Source organism: Marmota marmota, unplaced genomic scaffold, assembly GCF_001458135.2.
Source record: "Marmota marmota marmota unplaced genomic scaffold, marMar, whole genome shotgun sequence".
NCBI lineage: Eukaryota > Metazoa > Chordata > Mammalia > Rodentia > Sciuridae > Marmota > Marmota marmota.
This window is the reverse complement of record NW_026000206.1, coordinates 4,239,532-4,265,918: the sequence shown is the minus strand read 5'-3', so window position 1 is coordinate 4,265,918 and position 26,387 is coordinate 4,239,532. Positions and strand designations below refer to the sequence as shown.

Here is a 26,387-nt window from a genome sequence, read left to right as displayed (position 1 = left end):
GACCTCCAGAGTCAGGGCCTCCGAGTGGGGTGACTGCCCAGAACTTGCTGCCTGTGCTCTTGAGAAGAGTCCCCTGTCCCCTGGTGATCCTCCACGGGGCCGGCAGCGCCGAGCAGTGGTCTGTCTGAACCTGGCGGCAGTGACGGCAGGAAGGCTGTGAAGTGCCGCTGCTAACGTGAACTCGGTGGGCCCTGGTGAGCTCCCGTGGTCCCTTACCTCTGTTGGCAAAGTGGACAGCTGCTCCGCCCTCCTGCTTTTATAACTGGAGCAGTTACGGGATGATTTTCTTTATTCTCTGGTTTAGTTCCTTGAATCTCTCATGTGCCTGCGAAGGCTCTGCCTGTATTATGGGTTTTTATGTGATTAAGGCTGAAAACACTTGCGATGCCCAGGGTGTCATTCAGAAGGTCAGTTGAGATTCCTGAAATGAGAGCTGAGATTAGTAGTCCCTCACTTTTTATTTTTTCTTTCCATTTCTCTGGAGTGCCTCGTCCAAAATACTAAGAATGATTCGGACGGAGATGTTAAAGGCATGAACACTAAAGATAGTAAAATTTGCATTTTTTTTTCCTGGTAAGGAAAATTCAATTTTGTTTAAAAATCTAAGTCTATTGAAAATATTTCAAAAGCAGGGTGAGAACATTAGAATCTAGTCTGCGTATTTACAGACTGGGTAGGAGTCACCATAGTTTATTTATTTATTTTTTTACATGTGCTGCTTATCTTTGCAAAGTCTCAAGAAGTTTGCAAACAACTGGATATAGAACTGAAGTTCCATAAGGATTCATTGCTCCCATATTTGGAATTCTGGGTGTATCTCGGGAACACGACATCTACTCAGCCACCATTAGGGATGGAAGTGGCAGACTTGTGTTCTCAGCTGAAACTTCTTGAGATTTTTTAGTCAGCATGGGAAAGCCAGGAAGAGAGAAATGAGGGGCTTTGAACCAGAAAGTTCAGGAAGGGTAATGGCACTTTCCTCGTGGGCTCCCTGAGAGGATGAACTTAGCTAAGTCAGGACCGAGGGCTCAGGGTGGTGCCTGACATACTGTTGGTGCTTACTAGCATTGACTTTAGATAGTTCGTTGGTGCTCTAGGGCTGGGGGCTCCCAGGGATGAGTGACCTGATAGATCCATACTGTAGGTTGCTGTTCAGGCCCCGTGGCCACTCAAGTTCTCCTGGAGGAAACAGTTAATGCCCCTGCACATCTGAGTGTTTGAGTGCCTGAGTATCTGCCCCACAGGCCTTCACATGTTGAAGATAGTTATTTTCATTTGTCACCATCCTGAGGACCAGTTGTGAGCACAGTGTAGAATCCAGGTGATTTTTCTCTGCCCTCCCTGGACTTCTTGTTCTGCCTTTTTTTCTTTTCAGGTGCTGGAGGTTGAACCCAGGGCCTTGGCACATGCCAAGCACATTTTCTACCTCTGAGCTATATTCCCAGCCCCAACCAACTTCATTTTACAATAAGAAAGCAGAGCAGTTGGTTTTCCGTGCTAAGATTATTGAATGACCACCTTTACTTGAATCTTTTCAGGTACGAAATCAGCATTGGAGTCTTATTATGGAAAGCGTGGTCCCGTCCGACAAAGGCAATTACACTTGTGTGGTGGAGAACGAGTACGGGTCCATCAACCACACCTACCACCTCGACGTCGTTGGTGAGTCTGCTGCTGTGGGCCGGCCTTTCGCAGCCGGTTCTAGTGGACTCATTCGAAGCCATGATAGTGGATTCGCTTGTCCCTCCCCCATATTTAAGGGGAAATTATTTTCACATTGTTTCTGCACTCTGTTATTTGACTGTTCTGATTCCCCATCTGCTGGTTTTCTGGGTTTTTGCTATATCTCCGTTGTTCCCAAACCTGACCTTTTGTAAGGTGGACAGGGTAAGAATCGTCTGGCATTCTAGAACCTGAGATTTACTCTGAAAATGTGAGTGGAAAAGGGGTCCGATATGCTGTAGGAGAACTTTGCTTTTATAACAGGCAGCACTGGGCGTGGTGGCACACACCTGTAATCCCAGCGGCTCAGGAGGCTGAGGCAGGAGGATCAAAGCCAGTATCAGCAAAAGCGAGGCGCTTGGCAACTCAGTGAGACCGTGTGTCTAAATAAATACAAAATAGGCCTGGGGATGTGGCTCAGGGGTTGAGCGCCCCCGAGTTCAATCCACGGTACATGCCCCCTGCCCCCGCGCACTTGCAAAAAACCCAAAAAACAAAAAAACAGAGGCAACATTTCCTAAAGAAGGGCCACGGTGTCACGTGGGCTGAAGAGGAAAGGAAAAGGTATCACCAGCGCTGAGCCCCCGCTGGCTGCAGGAAGATGGACGTCCAGGTGCCCGACCCCTTGCGTCAGGAGTTGCCCGCCTCTCCAGGTCAGGGTCTGTTCCTGGAATGCATGTTCTCTGGGCAGAGGGAACCACATGGGTGAGTTTGTAAGTACTTTCCATCCAAGTGCGCGGAGGAAGAGGCATTTTAACAAACATCTTAAGCTCGTGTAGCCCAGTGTCTCGCAAGCTCCTATTTCTTCCCCAGTTTTGCCTGTTATGGTGGGTTTTGTTGATGACGAGAGGGTTCTCCTCTGTCTTGGAGGGTCCCTACCCGTTGGTCTCTCTGGGAGCACATGCCCACCCACTGTGCTCTGGGGCACACTTCCTGTGCAGGTGCCCCCAGTGTCATCTCACTGTAGGTATCTCTTCTCCTTTCATAATAAAATGTGTTAACTCCTCACAGAGAAATTCCACAGGCATTTGAATTGCCCTCCAAGCCATTAAAAACCTTTGGGGAAAAAAAAACCTGGATTAACTAAATGGCGTAGATTTGGTTAATTGAAGATTTAGGTTAACTGAAAATTAAAACTATTTTGGCTTTCTGTCAAATTAAAAGAAGTTAAATTCACCAGACACTCTGCACGATAAAGTCTTTATTTGCATTTGCACATAAGCATCCCCTGAAAAGAAGATTTATTCGAGCATTTGAGTCATTCTGAAGCCTTCATATGGAATTTGATAGACCTTTGTACAATGTCTGTCCTATGGATAAAGAATGACTTACAGTCCCCCTTTCTTGTAGAGATTTGTGGTATGATTGTTAGAACTACTATGTTCATATATTTTACAAAACAGAAAGAGGCCTAATATTCAAATATGAGAAGAAAATGGTCAATATGAATTTTGGCATTCATGTACTGTATATAAATCCATCCATCAAAGGGTACGTGACTTGGAATTTACTTTGGGCTGCATGTGTACCGCATTTGACAAGAAGTGTTTCCAGTTAAGGAAAGCAAGTTGGATTTGGGGTTAAAAGTTCTAAATACCTAATTTTGTAATTAAGTAATTTATTGTTGGAGGGAAGAAAAAAACCAGTGGTGCTGCAGCCATCTTCAGGGGTCAGGCTTTGCATAGGTCCATCGATTGTCCTTTGAGGTTGGTTGGGGCCGCTCCAGGAGTCACAGAGTCCTGTCATGGGCCCTGCAGCAGCAGGCTCTTGCTTAGGGCAGGTTTTCCGTTGAGTTGTTATGTCAGGCATTCAAAAGCCCCTCACCCACCTCCCCTTTGAGCTTTCTGGCAGCTCATCCCTGTGAAGCCCTGAAATCTCTCTTAGAGTTTAGGGTTGGGATTTGAATCGGGCTGCTGAATAATGGAATTGTGCTGTCTAATGTTAATCCCCTGGCAATCGGTCTTGCTGAAAAGAGCGTGTGATTCAGTGGGTAATGTGCAGGGAGCCTGAGTGTATGGAGTAACGCAGAGAGAGGCCTGATTATGTCACAAATTTGGGAGATCGCCCAGCTAAACGCAGGCCAGTAATGACACAATGCTGGTTGGGAATATCCATTAAAGCTCAACTCCAATAATTTTCCAAGCCTTGAACCTTCTTTATAAATAGAAGCCAAAAGTCAGCGAAGTATAAGACATTTTCAGTAAAGATGGAGGCGTGAAATACTCTCATCTTTGCTCAGAACCCTAGTAATTGCTTTGAGAAGCACTAATAAAATAAGAATTGAGTCAGCGAAAGAGCCTCGTGTAGACTTACAGGGTTGGCAGTCCTTCTGAACATCTCAGCAAGGGAAACAAGAACGATTCAGGCTTCAGTCGCAAACTTCTAGTGGCCCTTGGGCCCAAATTTAGTGTGTCGCTGCGTGATCACGGCTTATCAGCGACTCCCCCTGTCTCACAGGAAGTCAGGAGCTCTGTTGTTGCTCACATTCTCGTGAGGTTTTATTCTTGTTGCTATGATACCTGGGTTTGTGGCTCAGATGTGAGGAAGCATCAAAATGGGTGAGATCTTTTCACTGAAATTCTTCCTTGCAAAGGCATCCCCCATAAGCACTTTAGTGTAAAGGCCGTGTAATTTAAGTGACGTTGTTGTGCTCCGGAATTAAACAGCAAGCCGTTGTAGTGAGGTGGGGGGGAGGCTTGCATTTGTGGGAGTCCTTTTAGGAGCCTGCGTGATCCTCATTAAAATCGACACCATTACTTTTCAACCTTTTACATCAAGGGAAAACGAGCTCAAAGCTCCACGTCACGTAATTGTGGCAATAATAAAAACAGCTGGCTGTGGGAGGTGGTCAGTCTTTGCTGTGGTTTATCAGTGGGGGGTGCTGAAGCCCTGGATCTGATGGGAGCCCTGCCACCAAGAAGCTGCATCTAGGATAAGTCATGAACTCTTCACTTTCACTGTGCCTGACTCATGAGTGTTAGAAACGAAAGCAGCCTGGTGGTGTGACAGGAGTAGAACATCTGTTCGAGGGCACACTTGGGCACCAGGTGAGTTGGAACAAGTGGCTTAGCTCTTCTAAGCCTCACCTTTATCATCAGTTGGATGGGAATGACGATCCTTGCTTCATTCCTGTGATGGCTGTATTAGTTTCCTAGAGCTGCTATAACAAATGACCCCAAACATGTTTGTTTGAAGTAATACATACACATTCACTTATACTTCTGGAGCCCAGAAGTCCAAAATCTAGGTGTCACCAGGTTTCATGGCTCTGTTACAGCTTCCAGTGGCCATTGTCAGTCCTTGACTTAGAAATATATCACTTCTGTCTCTGCCTCTACCCCCACACATCTCACTTCTGTATCTCAGATCTTCCTCTGTTTTTTTCTTATGAGGACACCTGTCATTGGATTCAGAGCCCACCCTAAACCCAGGATGGTCTAATCTCTGTATCCTTAACTTCATTACATCTGCAAAGGCATGGTTTCTTTGTAAGTCCACATCCTTGGGCTCAGGGATTTGGACATGGACAGTCACTCCTGGGGCCACAATTCAACCCACAGTTGTTCGTGAGGCCTCAGGTGGGTTAGCAGGTGAAAATGCCACATTGGCACGCAGGTGACCAGCCACCAATGCCAGTTTCCCCCCTTCAAAAGCTGGATTCTTTTGAGGGTTAGAAGGTATCTTTAATAGCTTTCATTTGCTCCATCAGAAGCCTGAATGCCATATTGGTACCAACAGAACTGGCCAGTGGCTGCCATTCCCGATTACTAGTTCCACCTTTGATTGAGGCCATCCTAAGACCGATTGGGTTGTTGCACTTGCAGAAGAGAATCATAGAGTTCAAATGCTTGAAGTTCACTGAGTTGGCCTCTTGATCCCAACCTCCACCGGTCCATCTTACAGCAGAGGAAATCCATTCCAGGAGGGTGAGTGATTCGTGCAAGGACTTGATGACAGCAGAGCAAGGTCTCAGCCCAGGCGTTTTTGACTCCTGGGTCAGGGCATGCCAGCGCCTTCCTGTTGGCCTCGCTGTGGTGTGGACCAGTGGCAACTGAGAAGGAGCTGCTGCGACCCCACCCCACCTCCAGCTCTTCACTGCCAAAACCACAGGAGGCGGAAGTATTCAAAGACTGGTTGCTCTTCCTCACCCACAAAGACCCTTTGGCTTTGGACTGTGAGCTTTTCTTGCTTGGGGTTCCAGTTCTGCACCCCCTGAGACCACTCACCACCCGGCATTGGGTGTGTAGGATGAGAAGTGCATTTGCTGAGGCTGGCCGTATCTTCTCCCCTGTGAATTTACCTTTCTAGAACTTCACCCCACCCCGGAGCTGAAGCCGTGAGCAGCAGTCCGTGTTGGAGGGGCGGGTTGGGGCCCATCGGGGGCTGCGCTGCCCTCTGGCTGGGTGGAGATCGTGCAAGCTTCAGCACCAGCCCCAACTTGCCTGGTGACAGACCAGAATGGCGCTGTTGACTCGCCTTGACGTAAATCCTCTGTAACTTGGCTCTGGACATGATGGGACACGGCCCGAAAGCATGAAGGAATCCGTTCCACGCTGACTCCCCCTCAGGTGTGTGCTCAGGAGGAAGGAGGCGTCCCCCCTGGCACTGCGCGGCTGGCAGCCCAGTCCCCAGCTCCAGTAGGAGAGACGACCCGAGTTGTGCAGAGGCCCTGAAGAGCCTCTGTCCCAGGAATGTGGAGGCTCTGGTGTGAAGGCCCAGGGATTAAGGAGTGGGAGGCCCTGGGCCACATCTGGAATGTGAACCTGGAGCAGAATGGCCTTTACGTCCGTGAAGAGGGGTGGCCTAGTTAGTTATGGGCGAGGCTCATGCCGACTGGCCCGCGGTGAGGAGCAGCCTTGGCAGAAGCACTGAAGTGCACCACATGCCCGGCCTCCCTCTGGCTGCAGCGCCGTGTTTCCTCCGCTCTCTGGAGTCCTGTGAGGTTCTGAACTTGCAGCATCTTGACCTTGAGCCTCCTGGCCAGCCTTCATTTGAAGACTGCATAGCTGTGATCTCGCAGCCAGTGAATTCTTCTCCGTTTCTTGCTCTGAGGCTAAGACGTGGGGCCTGAGGCCGACACTGGCTGGGTGTGCCTGTGCTGGGGTTTTGCAGTCCAGCTGGAGAGAGGCAGAGAGCCCCCTACCCAGGTGGGATGGAGGTGGCTTGCCAGGTCACAGGTCACGGCAGGCCCTGTGTGAGTGGCACTGGAGCAGCGGTTGAGCCGGAAGTGTGTGCCTGAGCTGCTCCAGTGGCTTGGGCGGCCATTTTGGCCTTTTGTCCAAACCCCTTGGTTACTGCAGTTGGCCCGGGGGGGGTCTCCTTGCCAGAGAGCGCTGACCTGAGGATGTTCAGTTGGGAATTACGGAGGTGGTGGGGATGTCAGATCCCGTCCATCCTTTGCCAGCTCTGTAGCCTTAGGAAGTAATGGTGTCGCTGAGGCTCTGTCCTCTCAGCTGTCCTGTGGGGTGATGACCCACATGCTGAGCAGCGCCCTGGGAGGTGAGGTGGTGAGAAGGGCATTGCCATCGGTAACAGCCCCAGGTGACCCTCAGCAGGTGATCCCACACCTCCTGTCCCGTCTCCAGTGAGATCCACAGCCTGTCCCTGATTAAAGGAGTGGTCGGCGTCAGCCCGTCCTCCAGGACAGAAATTTCAAAACTCCTGGTCGCCACAGTTTAATGAGTGTCCAATTGCAACAGAGCAGTTCTTCATTCCTGTTTCGCAGCAGAGCTTCCAGGGGCAAAGGCTGGCCAGAGGACAACAGCATGATGGCTCCAAGTACTGACCGGCAACTAAGTACTTTCCCAGCAAGAAGTGACTCCTTCCAGATTCTGGGAGCAGGGGGGTCTGTGGAGCCAGCGTGGAAAGGGCATGTTAGTGCTTGACCATATCAGCTTTTTTGTCATGTCCTCTGCAAGCCGCCAGGTGCCCTTTGGTCCACAGTTGAGGAAGGAAGCTTTATTGATTGCTTTTGATTCTGGCAGGAGGTCCAGCTGAGGTGGCCGGAGAGAGGGCTAATATTTGGTCTGTGGTTGATCTTTGGCATTGAGTCTGTGGGCAAAGAGGATGCAGAAGTGTTATGATCAGGTTAATGTTTTGCACTTTTTTAAAAAATATTTTTTTAGTTGTAGATGAACACACAGTATCTTTATTCATTTTTTATGTGGTGCTGAGGATCAAACCCAGCGCCTCACACATGCGAGGCAAGCGCTTTACTACTGAACTCCAGCCCCAGCCCCAATGTTTTGCAGTTTTATATAAGAAGCAGGTCTTTTTGCCATACCTGCAGGTGAGATGCAGGTGAGGCCTGGGCACAGAGAGAGCCACTTTATCAGTGCTGGGCAGTGAGCTTGGCATGAAGATAAGGCTTTATCTGCAGCAGCCACAGAATGCACAGTGTTCCAGAACTTCGGTTTCTGTGTGGCCAAATTGAAATACGGTGGGGCATCCCTGATCTGAAAGTCCCAAAGCTTAAATCCAAAACTTTCTTTTTTTTTGGGGGGGGGGTACCAGGGATTGATCCCAGGGGTGCTTAACCACTGAGCCACATCCCCAGCCCTTTTTTGGGGGACAAGGTCTTGCTCAATTGCTGAGGCTGTCTTTGAACTTATGATCCTCCTGCCTTAGCCTCCTAAATAGCTGGGATTATAGGTATATGCCACAATGCCTTGGTTGAAGTCCAAAACTTTTGAACATCATATTGATTCCATTGTACGCCAATGATTGTCACATTGATTGACAAAATTACAGAAGTTTGATTGTGGAGCCTTTTGAATTTTAGATTTTGTGGATTAGGGATGCTCAACTGGTAAGGTCTATGCAAATATTTTAACCTCTGAGAAAGTCCAAATTCTGAAAGATTTCTAGCTCCTAGTAGTTTAGGTAAGGCATATTAACCTTAATAGAAAAGTATTCTGATGAGTTATTACATTTGGAGTTTTGTAGTGCTTAGTGTTCCAGTTCTGAAGCAGGACCTTCAGAGAGATTTTCTGTAAACACAGTATTCATCACAGCTGAATCAACAGCTACTTATACAAACTGAAAGACCCCATTGGGAGATTTCATGCCACCTCCCTGGGATGCGCATGGGGACCTGCCATTGAGTTCTTCTCCTTATTAGAGGTGCGTCCCTGGGTTTCCCTTAGGGCCCCACCACTTATTCCCTTGCTCACGTTTGGTTCATGTTCCCAGTCCAGGAGAAGGGAGGCTGTGACAGGGAGAACAGGTCTGATTGGAAGGGTGGCTTTGAGGTTGGATCTGTCACGAAACAGGTCTGGTGCAGGAGGCTGTGGGGAGAAGGTGGCGGAGGACACCAGTGTTGCTGTGGAGAAGTTGTTCTCCTGCTTCTGAGAAGAGAGACAGGGGCCAGGGAGATTGTTGTTGTCCCTGTTTGGAGAATAGAACACTCCAGCTGGGGCTGCCTGTATTTACTCTTTTGTAATGCTGAGCCCTCGTCTGTGGGGCACATAATGTCAGCACAGCCTGTACTTGGCCTCCCAGGTGACAGTCACTTGAATGAGACACACTTTGTCCCCTTGGAGTTCTCATTTCATAGCGTGAGAGACCCCAAACCGTCACAGTGAAGAGATGATGGGGGGACGTGGAGATTCCTGAAGCACCTTCGCTGTAGGATTCCATCCATCCCTAAGGTCATCAGACAGTGCCCAGCTCTGTCCTCCCCCAGGTCAGGGAGGTAGTGGTCTGTGGAGGGTTGAGCACTGGCTGTTCTCTGAAGGGGTCTTGGAAGCTGTGTTTCACTTGAAAAAAGAAGTTCTTACCTTACTGGTTTGGTTCATGCCCTGGAATGAGACAGAAAAGTGAAGGACATAGTCCTTAAAATCTGTGGTTTTGTCCAAAAGAAGCCAAATCATCGTGTCTGTGAGATGATGGTGGAGTGCTTGTTATGGGCTGGTGGGGGCTGACTGCAGAATCTTGCCCCCCCTGAGCACGGAGCAGAATAGCACCTTCAGAAAGAGAGTTTGGATCTGAGCCTCTTGAGATCTGGGTGACAATTTCAAAGCCTCTCTTTAGGTGATGCTTGTCCTAAGGAGTATCTAAAACCACAGTTACTTTCAGTGTCTGAGTTTTGTCCCCAAGAAAACAAATGGGGTTTATTGTTCAACCTCCCATGTCGTTGTGCCAAAGGGAGGCATTTCTTGTTTGCTCAGATGGGCTGAAAGCTTTTCCTTCTGCTCCAACCACCCCAGGAGCAAAACATATCTGAGAGATTAGCATAGGTCTTTCTGGACTTCCTCTAGAAGAAAGGCATTTCAGAGGATGGGGGTTGATGAAAGCTAGGAACATTTGTACTGTGGACATTCTTCCATGTCCGCATCGATCTTCATGCTTATTAGCAGCAGTGTGCTGGCCCGTCATGCATATAGCATAAGTCATTTAATCACCTTGAGGTTGTGCACATCTTTTATTTTCCAGTTACCAAAAAAAAAAAAAATGCTACAATGACAAGCTTTGTCTACACCCATTTATTAAGCACCTGTGTGAATATTTTTCTAGGACAGATTTCAAAAGGGTCTTTTTGGTAACTAGTTGAAAAACATTTTAAGCTTAAGGAAATTCATTTTGACTTGACTAGGGGCTTGCTGCTGGTTTGATTTTTTTTAAATTTTTAGCATCTTTGCAAATCATTTAGGAGAAGCTACTGTAATTTGGAACTCAGCCTTTCTAACAAAAGGGTATTTTAAATTCCTGAACAATTAAAAAAACAAAACAGAAAACCAGCTAACTTTTCCAGCACGCTCTTCCCATGGAGGAAACCCAGCTAGGCAGACACCAGCTGATAATGTTGCATTCCTGAAGGGAGTGCTCCCCCTAAGCCAGTGGAGGTGCTGGAGCCCAGCGGGATTGCTCTCAGCTGTGTTTACCCCCACTCCTCAGGAGGGAGCTTGCAGAGACCTGACGTCTGAGTTTGCATCAGTGTCCACCCTGGAGCACAGTACAGGGAGGGACCTTGTGCGGATTCTTTGTATTGAAGATAGAAAAGCTTTCATTTGGTAAACCCGACAAGATAAACACACTTAGCGATCTGAGAAGGGCCCTTTCCCGTGACCCTGGAGACATATCGGATGCACTCTGCCATTGTCGCCTTCGCCACATCTTCTTTTTTCAGAAAATGGTGGGAAGAGATGCATAGCATAAAATTTACCATTTTAACCATTTTTGAACAGACGATTCTGCAACTTTCAGCACCTTCATTGTATCGTTGTGCAGCCTTCGCCACTGTCCGTCTCTAGAACTTTCTCATCATCTCAAAGGCATTTCTCCTTTTAACAAAAGGAGAGGCATTTTTAAAATCTAAATTTGGCAAGGCTTTCTGGTCACCAAAGAGTGGTCAGCTCTGGCTTAACTTTATGAAGTCACAGAGCTTGATATCTTAAACATCGGAGGCGTAATTAACACACACAGTCCTGCTCCTGTAATTTGTCTTCAGGTGAAGATCCAAATTGACACCCTGCAGGTAAAAGCTGCTCAGTCCCAGCCAAATCATATGGTCTGTGACATTCATGAGGGAAGGTGTTCGCCTCCCCTGCGGGTCTTCCCAGGCCCCAGCCCCCACCTGCCCTGCACCCCGCTTGTCCACGCTGGTGAGCAGGCACAAAGGAATTAGTGGTGTTTGGCTTCTAGCATTTCACATGGTGCAGCCTCACGAGTCACTTTGTGACTTCAGCTCATGCTGGAGGGAAGACACTTCATTTTTCCCCAAACAAGCTTGTTCTGCAGACTTTGCTGTCTCTGCAAAATGATGCTGGATCCCCAGCCCCCATTCTTCATGAGTGTCCAGAGGCAGGTGTCTGGGCAGAAGGTGAGGCGCTGGGTGACCGTGCAGCAAAGGGGATGGGAGAACAATACTGAAGGAGGTCAGGGGCAGAGACTGGTCAGGTACAGGGTGTGGTTTTGTTTCTTGAAGTCACTCAGGGTACCCAGTGCCCAGGGCCCCTCATCTGTTCAGAACAGGGCATGCTGAAGCACTGGCCATGGCCACTGGGACTCTTTCCCAAGTGTATGGTTTCTTCCTAAACGGGTCTTACCTTTTTCTGCTGATCATTTTTAAAACTTGGGGAAAACAAAACAAAACTCAGAACCCAACTGGATTTAGCCTGTCTGGCTTGGCTGCCTGGGGCCAAACCTTGACAAGGCAGTGAACTCACTCTAGTAATTGTAGTGAGCCTTGAGGCCTTTAGCAAGTTATCTGGCTCCTCCAACTTCAGAAGGCTTTGATAAGCAGTGGCCTCCTCCTCCTCCTCCTCCTCCTCCTCCTAACTGATCCTCATGCTCAGTGGTTTAGTGCATTTTTATGCAACAAAAGCAACCACTGCCTATTATTTTTCTAAGAAAGCTAGGCTGGGCTTTAGAAAACAGAATTCTCAGTTGTTTTCACTTTTTTTCTAAATCTCAGAGTGTTCTTTCCCTATTCAGCTCCTTGCAGTTGCTAAGAAACTGCCTTTTTGGAGGAAGGGTAATTAAATTTTGATTTTAATTTAGAGGCAGAGCAGGTAAGGTGATCCATGCTTCTTCAGTGAATGGGGGCCGGAGAGCAGGAGATTGGCCACTTCTAGATCGATCCCGGGGAACTCGATTCACAGACTCCTGGTGTCCTGCTGCCAGAGAGTGGTTTTGAGCTGGTTCTTTGTGGCAAGTGCTGCTTAAGTTTGGGGGGAGAAATAGACCAACCAGTGTGTGCTGGGAAACCAGCGGCTCTGGGCTTGATTAATTTATAGGTGTAATTTAAGAGCCTGGTTCTCCTCCTGATCTCTGGGATGCGTGTTTACTGAGCCTGTAGACAGGAGGCCTCTCTGCTCTGTGGACGTTTTTATGGCCTTAGCCATGTCAGAGCAAAAGCTGTAGATCTCTTATGAGTGAGCCTATTCTTATGTCCAGCAGAGGACTGGCATGTTGTAAAGTTTCAATGGTCAATTAACAAAGATTTATTCTTTGTCACTCAGGTATTTTCTTTTTTTCCCTCTCGCTCCATGATTACTTCTTGTAATGAAGCAGGCTGTGTTTTCCTCTGCCGTCTGTAGTTGGTTATGGCCCCCAGCGACAGAGCTGGACTTGAGAGGGCCAGCATGGATACTTAGCCTCTTAGCAGCTGCACTTTCTGCTTTAGTGAAGTGGACACTTGAAAACCAGGCGGGAGAGGGAGAGGGAGTGAAGGCGGGAGGGAATGTGTTTTAAGGGCTCCAGTCTGTGTTTACTACGCGTTGATTCGGTGGAACCTCATTCCAGCAGTGCAGCCAACTGTCCTGTCGACCGCAGCCGCACCCTTTGGACAGCCTTCCATTGTGTCTTAATTTGGAATCCGCACAGGGACCTCTGAGTCGCTATTTTAAATGAAGGTTCTCACCCTGCTTCAGGTCCACGGAAGGTCCATGTGCAACCTGCCGAGCTCAGAACATACCTATTTTAAAATTGCAGTCAAGAATCAGAGGCGAGGGGGCTGGGATTGTGGCTCAGAGGTAGAGCGCTCGCCCCGCACGCAGGATGCACTGGGTTCAATCCTCAGCACCACATAAAAATAAAACAAAGATATTGTAAAAAAAATAAGTATTAAAAAAAAATCAGAGGTGAGCTGTTCATCAGCCCTTTGGTTTTTCACAGGTTTATTTCGCTTCCCCTGCAGAGAGAGAAATCTGTTTTATATAACACCTGAATGAAACATGCCAAAAGAGAACCTTGCTTAACATGGCAAATCCCTCCTGGTGGGGAGATGTGACTTTGTTATCACCCAGAAGAAGAGCTGAGCCAGCGCTGGGCTCCGTCCCTCATGCAGAAATAATTCCTGGACTAATCCCTTTGATTTCAGCTTGCTGAGAAAAGTTGCAAACCCAGGGTTTCTGCTTGCCCAGGGCCTGGTGAGGTTCCGGGGCAGCAGGTTCGTTGTTGGAGGGCCATTGTTCCTCTTGCCCTGGCCCGTCCCCTCTGCCCGGACAGCTTCGTCATGGCCATCCGTGCCTGGCTTTTGCCCCAGCACCTCAGAAGTCAGAACAGAAGTGCAGGCACCGTCGTCCATTCCTGACCCCTGCTCTTCAGGGTGGTGGACACCAAGGCGCGATCCATGGCTGAAGGTGACAAGAAGAGGCGTGTGGTGCTCCGCAGATGCTGGCATCCTGGGACCTTTTCCAAGATGTTTCAGGCCTCGTTCTCCAACTTGTTTAAGGGCAGAGAATGAGGTTGCAAAGGAAATCAAAGCCTGATGTGGAAAAACGAAACATGAGGCCTACTGACTTTTTAAAAACATTTTAAATAACGTTCTCGGAGGTTTCATTTTATACTGAAAGCAGCTGTAATAAGTTTTGGAAGATGGTGTAAGGTTTCTATTACAGAACGATCCTGCCTGCAGTTTTTGTACCTCAAGTGAGAAAGAGCAGAGGGGGTGAAGGGGTGGCTAAGAGGCTATTTCATAAAAGGTGAGAAAATTTGCAAAGATGAATTCAGGTCTGCCAGCGGTGACATTTGGCATGCTGTAATTCGCAAATGTAATAACATTAAACCATTGCACGGGGCTTTTTTTTTTTTTTTTTGGTGAAAATAGTCCGGATAACAGTGGAATAACTTAATAACTGCAGCTCAGCAGTGCTCTGACCACAAGGAAAGCGAGGCCCCAGCCCTGAAGCAGGCCCTGCCAGTGTTGCCCCAGCGACTGATGCCCGTCGGAGGCTGGCGCAGGCCAGAGGCGGCGGTGCTCTGAAAGCGCTCCTTGTTCACGGGGCGGCGTTTTTTGGTAGGATGTGCTCAGTGATGTTTGCTTGTGAAACGATTTACTAGAAACTAGTATGTTTCAGAAAGAGGGCTTGTTTTGAAATATGGCAAATCTGGCTTATGATATTAAAGGTTTTATAGGACTTTTGTTTCAAAAGATATCTTAGGCCCACTGTCAATATTTGTCTTACACACACTCACACACACAGGTAAACACATTTGAGTGGAACTCTGAGCCAGGGAATGAGTTGATACCTACAATTCACTTTTCTGAGGGAAGGAATGAGCTGTCTTCGGTCTTGACAGGTACAAAGGGGCATGTTTGTGAACCTGCTGTGGGGTCCAGCCCAGGCAATGGCCTCTCTAAGCTGTTAAATCTCTTGGTAGGAGGTATGTTGGGGAGTGAGGAAGAGGAGTGTGTGTAAGTGGACTCAACTTAGTCCTTCCCACATGGACGGAGCCAGCCACCATGAAAACATACCTCCTTCATTGCTGGTGACACACCAGGCCCTAAGGCTTGTGCCTGAGAAAACATGTCAGCCAAAGAGTAGCACTTTCACATGACATTTGAAGACACCAAGGTTTGACATTTTCTGCCCAGAAAAACTAGAAGTCTTGACTTGTGGGGTGATTGCTTAGCCTGCATGGGTGATATTGGGACAGATGAATGACTTCTTGAGGGCTCTGACATCCTTATCTTTATAATGTAGAGACATAGGTATCTGCGAAGCAATGGGAGATTATAGAAATAAATGTGCTGAAGATAACCACTGGTACTTTTTCTTTCTTAAAAAGTTTTTGAGGGCAAGCAACAGACTGGTGGAGTAAAATCAATTTGCACATGGTCTGGCTCTTGTCCAACAAATTCCACTAAATGATATTTTAATCTGAAAGCCCCAAATATAGAAAGGCCTAGACATCTATCATTCTGATTAGAGCACTGGGGTCCTAGGTGTGGTATGGAGACATCCTTGGTGTGTTGGGCTGGCCCGGGCATCCTCATTTCCCCTGGCTGTTTTGAAGCTGCAGGTTGAAGGCAGTGGTACCTACACTTCAGGGAGAAAGGGGGAGGCTGGTTGGTACATGTAGGCATGAGGGTGGAGCAGTGATTGGGTGGAGTGTGCCCCTGACAGCACTGCTGTGTGAACTTGTGGTTATTTTATCTTTATTTTTTTTTTTAGTTGGGGGGATACTAGGGATTGAACTTAGGGGCACTTGACCACTAACCCACATCCCCAGCCCTGTTTTGTGTTTTATTTAGAGATGGGGTCTCACTGAGTTGCTTAGTGCCTTGCTATTGCTGAGGCTGGCTTTGAACTCGAAATCCTCCTGCCTCAGCCTCACGAACCACTGGGGTTACAGGCGTGGGCCACCATGCCTCTTTTGAGAATACCTCACACGAGATGTTCTGTCCTAACATGTCCTCATCTGCTATCTAACATCTTTCAGTTGAGTAAGTGCAAGGTTGTACAGCAGATCTCTGGAATTTATTCACCCTGCTTGACTGACAGTTTATGCCCCCGACCAGCAACCCCCCATCTGCCTTGGCGGCCACCCCTGCACTCTGAGGGTATGCAGTTGGCTATGCAGACCCCGCACACGAGCTGCATCCTGCAGTGCCTCTGCTTCCGCGGCTGCCCTGTTTCATCCACGTTGTCATCCATGGCACGGTTTCCATTTTTTTTTTTTAAAGCTAATGGTTTCCCGTTGTATGTAGAGATCACATTTTTAATTTTTCCATTCATTGGTCAATGGAGATTTGGGATATTGGCTGAATCAATATCTTGATTGACAGTGGAGCTGTGAGGAACATGGGTGTGCTCATGTCTCAGATCCTGAGTTCTTTTGGATGAATACCTCGAAGTGGGACCAAATGGTCGTTCTGTTTTGACTTTTTTTTTAAAGGAGCCTCCATATTGTTTTTCATGGAGGCCGCACTGTTTTGCACCCCCACCAGCTGTGTGGGCAGGAGATCCACTCTCTACATCCTCCCCATTAGCCACCCTAACAGGTGTGAGGTGACAGCCCATGGTGATTTTGGTTTGTATTTTGCTGAGGATTAGTAATGACGCATCTTTTCACACACCTGTTCACCATTTGTATGTTGTTTTTGGAAAAACGTCTGTTCCAGTTCTTAGCCCATCTTTCAGTTGGTTTTTGCTTAATTCTTGAGGAACCTTGGGTGTAGATGCCAGCACACCTTGGCTTGGTAGCCTCAGTAGGATTTCTGCAGAGAGCCCCACTCCACTGGAGAGGAACCTTCTTGAAAGCCACTCAACAGGAAGTGTGTGTGGGGGTGCACTTTGTTGAGAACTCTCTCTGCAGAGAAAGAGCTACAAGACAATGAGGCCCAGGAAGCAATGGCAGGCATCCCCTGTGTCGGGCCTTCTCCCCGACAGTCCAAAAGTTAGCCCAGGCTGGGGGACTGGCTTCTCCTTGTGTTTCTTTCGGGGCCACATCTGTTAAGCCAAAGATTGTCTGCTAGTTCCTGTATTTCCTGGCATACAGTGACATTCATATTTATTAAATGAATGCGTGAATAGAGAGCCAATCAATGACTAAGCTCCTTGGTAGAGGTGAATCCAGTTTTGAGTTTGGTCTAGAGACTTAGGTTTCTAGTTTATATTTTAAAATAAGGGATGCAGGTCTTCTCAGGACATTTTAAAAATGCTCAGGCGACACCATGAGGAGTGGAGCCTTTTTGGTATTCACGGTGGCTGGTCTCTTTGCTCAGCCTGCATGGGCGGTATTGGGACAGATGAATGGCTTAAAGTAACAAATGATCCCAAATGAATTTGCTTGATACAACACACATTTGCTTCTAGTTCTGGGGCCTAGAACTTCTAAATCAAGGTCTGGTAACCCAGACCTTGGGGCTGTGTGAGATGTCTTGTCGTTTGCCCGTGATGTTAAGCTTAGTGTTGCCGTGGGTTTGGGAGACCATCCCAAGCACGCTCAGTGAAGCGGTCCCCTGTTGCCATTTGTCTTTCAGATTATCAAAATAAAATCTTTCCTTTTATTCGTTAGGTGGCCACGGATAACCAGTAACTTGGGATATAATAAATTCTTTTCTGATTTTTTAAATAAGAATCGTTTTGACAAGGGTTGTGCTCCAGCAGGCTCCTTTGAAGTCCTTTCTGTCATGCATGGGGCCTCCATGTTATTCCAGAGGAGTCAGCCAGCAGACGGAGGCCTTTTTGGCTCCCCCAACAGCCCTCTGGACAGCACACCTTATTTATGGGTCTCTTCCTCCTCCCACCCCTGCTTGTCCTTTCTCCCCTCTCTCCATCAGAGCGGTCGCCACACCGGCCCATCCTGCAGGCTGGGCTGCCGGCGAATGCCTCCACGGTGGTCGGAGGGGATGTGGAGTTTGTGTGCAAAGTGTACAGCGACGCCCAGCCCCACATCCAGTGGATCAAGCATGTCGAGAAGAACGGCAGTAAATATGGGCCCGATGGGCTGCCCTACCTCAAGGTTCTAAAGGTGAGCACTTTCCAAATCCCAGGGGGCCCCGGACTGGGCTCCCCGGTGGGTTTGGCCAGGTTCTTTGATTTCCTGTTAGAATTGACAGATGATTCTGTCTTTGGCCAGTATGTTAAGGAATTAGCAGATCTTTAGGCTTGCTAATAAAATATCACAAGGGAACTGTGGGGTCGGGGAAGAATGACTAAACTTGGAGTCAGACTAGTTCAGCTGTTTGTCAGCCCTAAAATCTTAGAAAAAATGTCGAGGCTTAGCTGCACCTCTATAAAAGAGGGCCTCATGACATTGTCTCCCCTACAAGATGGTCGTGTAGTTGTCAGTGGGACGGAGTTGATGGAAAGACCTTGATGTTACTCTGTTTTTTATTAATATGTTAGGATCAAATTTGAGTAGCCACCTTTTAGAACTTTTTTTTCCAAAAACTTTTTTCAAAGATTCCCTAAATCATTCACATATAGTTTAGGAGTAAACTTTGAGCCATATTTCTATGCCCGTGAAAAGTTTTTCCCCCTTGTGTTCCTTGTTTGTTTGTTTTGCAAGCCTCCATTGTCGTAGCACCGGCCTCTGTTTCCCATCTCACTCGCTCTCAGGACTAGTAGCACGTGGCAGCTCAGTTAATCCTCAGCCCCCTGCCTCCCGTGTTTCCTGGGTTAAGTTGGCCCGTAGAGAATGTCCTTCAAAAGAACAGGCTTCCCCAGAACCACAGGTGTCCAACGACTCCCCACCACGAGCGTCTCTCCAGCTAACAATACCCAGGGTCCAAAGGCTGGAGAGAGATGAGCAGCCTGGGCAGCGGCTCTCCCCCTTCCACCTGCTGTCACCGCACCCCACATCCTCTCCATTGCCCCACCCTTTTCATTCTCCCTCAGCCCACAGCTCTTTGAACGTAATGGAGGTTGTCTCCCTGTGGTATGTTGGTGGTGGGACCATAGACAGCCCTCGGTCCTTCCTGGTTGGCCGTTATATTGTTCTCCTATGTCTGTTCTAGCACTCGGGGATAAATAGTTCCAATGCAGAAGTGCTGGCTCTGTTCAATGTGACTGAGGCGGATGCTGGGGAATATATATGTAAGGTCTCCAATTATATAGGGCAGGCCAACCAGTCTGCCTGGCTCACTGTCCTGCCAAAACAGCAAGGTAACCATGTTTTCGTTTTTGTTTTCATTTTTTTAAAAGAAAGCTGGATATAGAAGCTGAAAAGACTTGGTGCTTTGGGAGCCTGCAGTCAGCTTCTAGGATAACCCCTGTGGCCTCGGTATATTCATAATAATCTTTCTTTGGTGATGCGGCTGGCATAGTGCCAGCAGCCATGGAAAAATGCCCACAATGTTCAAGGTGCTTGCTGTCATTTCTTCTGAAGAGTGCCCTCCACCCCTACCCAGTTTTCTCAGTCATCTCTTCTGGTTTATCTTGTCCGGCTGCACGTTTCCCACCATGACTGCACATTAGCACCGTTTTATACACAAACTGGCAGAATTGTTGAATTTGTAGCATTCAAATATCAGAAATATATGTCCTTCTACTCCAGATTTTTAGAGAAATATTGGCATGCTATTATTTGTCCAGGAAAGTCTCTTGGACAAATTCTTTGGTTCCATAGTGGATCCTACCCTAAATTTGAAGATAGTGCATCTTACCCACTGAACGTACTACTGGACGCTGTCAAAGGCGGAAGGTGGACCTTCTTAGTTTGTCATGACTCATGTTCAAATATTTTTTATTACAAAAGGAGAAAAACCACCACAACAGAAAGCCCAGTTTTTCTCTTGCCAAGATCATGCTTTCTTCCATTCTCTTTCAAGGCTTTGTAATGCAAGATGGTTTTGCAAAAATGAAATTAAGGATCTGGTAACCGAGACAACCTTCCCACCCTGGTTGGTTCCCACAGGGCCATGGGGACAAGAGAGGTGTCTACCTGGGCTGTTTACAGTGCTTTGTTTTCTTACACAGCCATTTAGATAGAAGCATCCTTTTCTCAAGCTGGGAGTCTGCAGCCAATAAGACCAGAAGCCAAATTAGCCTTTTGGGCACTGTGCCTTTGGAAAGCCACCCCTCAATCCAAACTAAAGCAAAGGCCCAGCGAACAGACCTCTGTGGGTTGATTTTTCCATGCGTTTGATTGCATGCATGTCTAGGTGGTGAAGCCGGTGTGGTGACGGGCCTGCGGAGGTGAGCTGGCCGGTGTGCTCAGGGTCTTGGTTGTGGGCTTTGTGGATGGCTGCAGTTGGAATCTCGCGGTGGCCAGCGTCTCTTGGAGCCGCCGTGGAGGCCCGTGGTTCCGTGGCCCCTCCACAGTCCTTCCTGTCTCTAGCCCTTTTCTCGCTTCCTTTGTTTTCTAGGCTGCCGGTGTTAACACCACGGACAAAGAGATTGAGGTTCTCTATATTCGGAATGTAACTTTTGAGGATGCTGGGGAATATACGTGCTTGGCGGGTAATTCTATTGGGATATCCTTTCACTCTGCATGGTTGACAGTTCTGCCAGGTATATACTGCTCTTTCTTTCCGTGGGTTTTCCCCTTTTCTTGGTTGATTGCTATAAAATTAACACAGCTTCTGTTCCCAGAAATGGCCCCTTTTATCCTTGCATAAAGATTGAAAAATATGCAAAATGATCCCCCAGGGATTAAGAAAGTTGCTTTGGAAATTCACTTACAAGGAGATCCCACACTCACATTTATGATCAAGTAAAATTTCACTCTTAAAACCCAAAGGGATCTTATATTTTTTTTTAGTGAGTCATGGAGCCAATGTATAAATTAGCCCATCCCCCTTCTCATAAAGAAGAAGTAAAAATTACTTTATAAAATTCAAAGTAATTTTTTCTCATTGCAAATTCCATCTCGTTGAAATCCCATATGTGGTTTTTCTCCCCCTCTTGTGTTTTTAATGAGATGTGAGCAGATGGATGTTCATTGGGGTGCCTGGGGGAAGCACCCTGCAACGTAGGTGTGCAGAAGCAGTGTGTTACCTACCTTGGGAATCGGTGGCTTGTTGCATGTTGCAATAGAATGGACTCTCATTGGCCTTTTCTAGGGAGCATGCTTGTGCCATCTTAGGCTTGATGTTATTTCTGCCCTGCAAAGAAATAAACATCAGTGAAGCCCTGTTGCTAAACGTTGCTGCTAAGTCTAACCAACATCTCTGTTCTAGTCTTGACAAACCCTGTTTTCTTTGTTACATTTGCTGCTATTGTTTCCTTTGTGAAACTGCATAGACTATGGTTTGCTAGCTCATGATGTTCCACTCCAGTTATTAATTCCTCGTTTTTAGAGTACAGTGCCTACCTGCATGCCTGTTTTATATCAAGTAAAAATAAATTGATCATTTCATTTTGTGCTGTGCTGCTGAGAGTTGACTATCTTTGCAAGTATTTTTTTTTCTGATTAAAATGTATAAGCTTCAATACCATTGCATCCGTTTTTCCTTTTGTTGTGAATCTGCTCTATGAATATTTGCTTTGAAAAACGATGAGATGCCTCTCCTGTTGAGCTTGCTTTAACTTGCAGTACTGCATTCTGCAGGTGCCTAACTGGCACTTCTTAACCAGTTTGCCTGATAATACTAGCCCATTAACTAAGAATGCAGTTTGGGGAAAAAAAAATACTGTTTGGAAATACACTGCTTGTAAATTGATCACTGAAGACTAAGAAGGGGACAGATAATATTTGATATAAAAAGTTGCTGAATTAATAACATAAGTATGCACATGCAATGCCATTTATATTTTTATACAAAACTCTTAATGGTTATTATGGAATATTATAAACTTTGTGTATTTTGTGCATAAAGATTTTATATCATAATTGTCTTTATAAAGAATGCATTGGTTTAACTGAATAGCATGGGGGACTGTATTAAAGAAATGAAAACATTTTTGGGGACAGTCTATTAGCTGAACACTTATCTGTGTTCATCTGGGAAAAAACAATCTAGTAGGGCTTTGCTGTGAAAGAGCCCACCCCAGTGACATGAAGCACCATCATGTCCTCCTTAGGAACAAAAAGGGCACGCTCATATTCAAGAACTTTGAATTTGGTTTGCCTTCAGAGGCCACCATGAAAGATGGTCCCTTTGTTGTGGGTGTAGTCGATGATCCAGCTCTGCCCAAATGACCAACAGAATGTGGCTTGTAGCCTGCCCATTGTAACCTGGTGTCAGCCACTCAGTGCTGGCAGACACCCACTAAGACCAGAGATGGTGACCTCCTGGGCCCTGATGGTGGAGTGAGGAACCCACGGTCATTTGTTTGCAACTGGGAGAGCCTCAGGCCAGAGGCACTTGCAACTGGGCCCCTGTTATCCTGCAGCCTTGAGTTACGGGGACGCCTACCTTGACTGGAGAATGGCCGTCGCCCTTGATTCCTTTAATTACACTGTGACTCATCACTCCCCTGTCCTAACTCTCTGGCCTGCTTATCTGTTCCTCCCCCTGCGACCTGCCATCTAGCTCCTGTAAGAGAAAAGGAGATCACAGCTTCCCCAGATTACCTGGAGATAGCCATTTACTGCATAGGGGTCTTCCTCATTGCCTGCATGGTGGTGACAGTCATCCTGTGCCGAATGAAGACCACCACCAAGAAGCCGGACTTCAGCAGCCAGCCTGCAGTGCACAAGCTGACCAAGCGCATCCCCCTGCGGAGACAGGTAACAGAAAGTAGATAAAGAGTTTAAAGAACCTTACTCCTCCCCAACCACCCAGCCAGCTCTTGGATCTTTTCCTCTGCTTTGATGTCCTCTCTTCGTTGAGCATCATTGTGTGATGCTGCCTGGTGGGCTCAGCATTTGGAGCTTGGAGAGTCAAGTCACAGTGCTTTGGGCGGGGGGTGGGGTGGGGTGGTAAATGAGGTCTAGTTCCAAGGTCAAGAAAGGACAGTAATAAGAGAGTCAGGTCCTCAGCAGGACTGGAAATAACTCTGGAGGTGTCTCCATCTGTGTGTTTAATGAGACTCCAAGTATAGCTGTCTATTCATCATAGGCCACATTAGTGTCCTGTATCTATTTTTTATTTATTTTATTATTATTATTATTTTTTGAGGTAGGCATGGATATTGGATGGGACTTATACCACTAGGAGAAAAGAAACTCTAGTCCTCTTTAATTTAAGTCAAGATCTGAACCCTGGGGCTCAGAGATGTACCTGAACTACTTATTTCCAAACTGAATTTTGGCTGAGTTCCTCTGATTCTTTAAAATAGCGTTGAATGCATATATTATATATATTTACTTTTGTTAGTAGGTCACAGGTGTGGCCATGGGCCTGGTGGTAGGATGATTTTTCTATGAAACTGGGAAAGGATTGCTTTTAACCTTAAACCTGGTCTTTGGTGGCTGCTTTTCTTGTATTTGCCTTCTGATTGGTTGATTTTGGCTTTGGGAGATGGGACAAGATTGTCTTCACTGTGCCCTAAGCCAAGGGTCAGGAAATGCTATGAAGGAACAAAGGGAAGGTACATATGAATGTGAAGTCTTAGGAAAATATTTGGAACTTGATTCTGATAAAGTGTTTTCCTTTTTTTTTTTTTTTTTTTTTAAAGTAGTAAGTGCCACAGCAGCTCACTGGCCTTGCTTCAATATGAATTTTAGTAGAATTTATGCTAAAATTGCAGATTCCATCCTCCCAGCCCTGATTCTTATTCAGTAGATCTTGAACAGAGCCAGGAATCTGCATTTTAAACAAGTTCCCAGGTGATTCTTAAAAGTGCTTTGGGAAATTCAGGGTTCATCTCCCTTCTGGTCATAGGACTTGGGTATCCATGGCATTTTTTGGACAAGGCATTGGGAAGGGTTAAGGACCCGTTGATCAGCAACAGTTTCCGCATGGATCTGGCTGTCCTTGGCCAGCTCCTGGCTGAATGGGTCCTTGCTAAGGTCTTTGGAACCATGTCCCTTGCAGGTCTGTCTTCGTGGAGGCTGAGGATAGAATCTGGGTGTGTGTTAAGTATGGGCAGATGATCGTTGTGCCAAGAACATGGGAGAAAGGGGGCCCATTGGGTCATATCTGCCACCAAGAATGCTGTTGTTATTTTGAGTGACAGCACTGTCATTTGTGAGGCCAGAGAAGCAGTGATGGCCCAGAGCCGGTTGCCTGGTCCGTTTCTGGAGAGTCTAGTCCTGAGATGACCCTCACCTGGCTGGATAGTGCTGTGGCTTCAGGCCACGTGGCCACTTTGCCCCACCCTCCCTCCTCACCAGTCACCTCTGGGCTGCTCTTAAAGCATCCACACTTGGGATCTGGCACAGGGAGTTGGGAAAAGGGAGTGGTGTTCCCATTGCTATTATTTTCTTCTAATAAGGCAGGAGGGGAACCCTCTCATGTGGCGTAACTAGGCTCTCATCCTGTAATTATGTCATCTTTTCTTTTTTGTAACTATTAGGATGAAAGAGGAAGGTGCCCTTAAAATCCCCTGACTTCTCTCCATCGTCCATGTCCACTTAGGGTGGTCATCTTCTCGCTTGCTGTGTAAGCCCCGGGGACAGAGGCCCTCCCGTGTTCTTCCCTCCTTCCTTTCACTCGTCCTCCTTCATCTGGTGCTTGGTCCAACCCAGGCTCCACAGGAGGCTTCAAGGTTATTTGGAGGCTGTTATTTGAAATGTGATTGCCTTGTGTTGGAGAGGGGCAAATGGTGCAAGAGAAATGGGAGTGGAGAAACATCTCTGGGAGTTAAGTTTTTGGGGAATGTCGACACACCCCCAGTTCTTCATATATGTGAAATGGGGAGCATTATTCATTGTTCACAAAGAGCATCCCTCAGGGAGCCCCGTTGGTGGAGGGGGAGATGCCTGTCCCGTGTCTAGGTAAAAGAGGGCTATTCGACCATGCTGGAGGGAGAAGCCACACAAAGGCCCCAGGGATTCGAAGTGAGTCTTCACCAGGTGACAAGTGAGCCCATCATTGGCTGTCTTGGGACCCTTGCCCCCAGGCTCTCAGGAAGTCACTTGCATCCTGCATTGGCCCAAGCTCCTGTGTGACACAGGTCACACTCGAGTCTTCCTGGCTCCAAGGCCTCTCTCTTGATGTGCTCTGCCAGAGGTTGGTGATTTATCCTGTTGTGAGTTTTCCTTCTTAACATTTACTAATTTGCACTGGATTTACTGGGTGCAAGACAGACATTTCATTTATGTTATTTTTTTGGAACAACAGATTTTCCCCCCAGTACTAAAGGAGGAGTTTCTTGGAATCATGTTCCAGTAACTATGAATTTTTGAGAATTTTCATGCACCTTGATGCTTGGGGAAACTCAGGTGGCGTGGGGCAGCCCCCTTGGGAGGGGACTCATACCTCACTCAGGGTCAGGGCTCGGACACTGTGCTGCCCTGCCCACCTGCTGCTGTTTCCTGAGCACTTGGCATGTCAGAAGGGACCAGCAGCCGTCCACCCAGACAGGGGCTTCTTGGTGAGCCTGTTGGCCTTCCTGTGGCCCTATAGGGTGGCCAGGGGCCATGGAAAAGCAGCCTGTGCACCTATGAACTGAAGGGAGGGCTTTGCTCCCTGTGATGCCCACAAGTCACCTGGGGGTGGCAGTGGGGTGGTGCAGGTACAGGAGGGGACACAGGGGACGAGCTGGGTGTGCTGAGGAGGATTTTCAGTGAGTATGTCAACTCCTTGCTCTGGAGCCAGAAGCACCCATAGGGTAGGATGGAGATTCGAGTGTCCTAGAGTTGGCTCTGTCTGGATGGTCATGTCCTGTGCAGCTCCCACCAGCTCCCACTGCCCCCAGCAGCTCACCAGAGGCTGAGGGGGGGTGGGAACCAGGTGGGGTGGGGCGATTCTTCAGGCTTCAGTTTTGCCCTCTCAGCCAGATACGGGGAGAGTAAAACCAGAGAAAGTATCATGGGTGTCTTTTGTGATGATGTCTTTGAGGCTAGGAGTGAGGCAGAGATGCAGGAGAGGAGTAGGTGACTCTGGAGCCTGTTCTGGGCCAGTGTGACTGGCCTCCGGATCACAGCAAACCGAAGAAGGGGGCTCTGGTTCCGGAGGGGGATTGCTGTTTCTAGAAGGAAGTCGTTCTAGAAGGGAGCTATGCTTCTGGAAGCTTGCTCACTGGCAGCTAGACCCCACGAATGTCCTCTGCAGGGTGGGCAGTCCAAGGGCCTCGTGAAACCTGGCTGGTTCAGAAAGACTTGGGTGCTGAGCATGGTCGTGGGCCACCTCACTGGGACCTGCCCTTTCTGTGGACCCCTGGCCTTCCCCTGCCCCTGCTTGGCGGCTCTCTTCTCTCAGCCTCTGAAGGACACGTGGCCTGACTAAGCTCTGACCTGGACTCTAGCTGACAGGACCTTCTAAGTAGAAGCTGGCTGCCCGGCCGGGTGCATCACGGCCCTCACAGGTTGCTCAAGAGACTGGGGGAGGCGGAGGCCCGTTAAGGGAGAAACTCGGCGTCTGATAAACTTCCTCGCCTAATTACCCAAGTTTTGCTGTGGAGGGGAAAAACCCCTGGAAGCTTTATGCAGACCCTCCCCCCCCC

General features: G+C 47.8%; 1 protein-coding gene across 13 annotated transcripts in view; it reads left to right on the top strand.

Moving 5' to 3' along the window:
* The window catches only part of Fgfr2 (fibroblast growth factor receptor 2), a 95,702-nt gene that overhangs the window by 42,510 nt on the left and 26,805 nt on the right, over positions 1-26,387 (top strand). For 4 of the 13 annotated variants that reach the window (XM_015498331.2, XM_015498327.2, XM_015498333.2 and 1 more), the window contains 4 exons: positions 1,539-1,662; positions 17,732-17,922; positions 18,911-19,058; positions 22,370-22,572. In XM_015498331.2, coding sequence (XP_015353817.1) covers positions 1,539-1,662; positions 17,732-17,922; positions 18,911-19,058; positions 22,370-22,572 — 666 coding nt within the window. Of the gene's footprint in view, positions 1-1,538; positions 1,663-17,731; positions 17,923-18,910; positions 19,059-20,260; positions 20,406-22,369; positions 22,573-26,387 lie in introns of all 13 variants that reach the window. The other 9 variants (XM_015498330.2, XM_048791315.1, XM_048791314.1 and 6 more) reach the window with 3 other exon arrangements.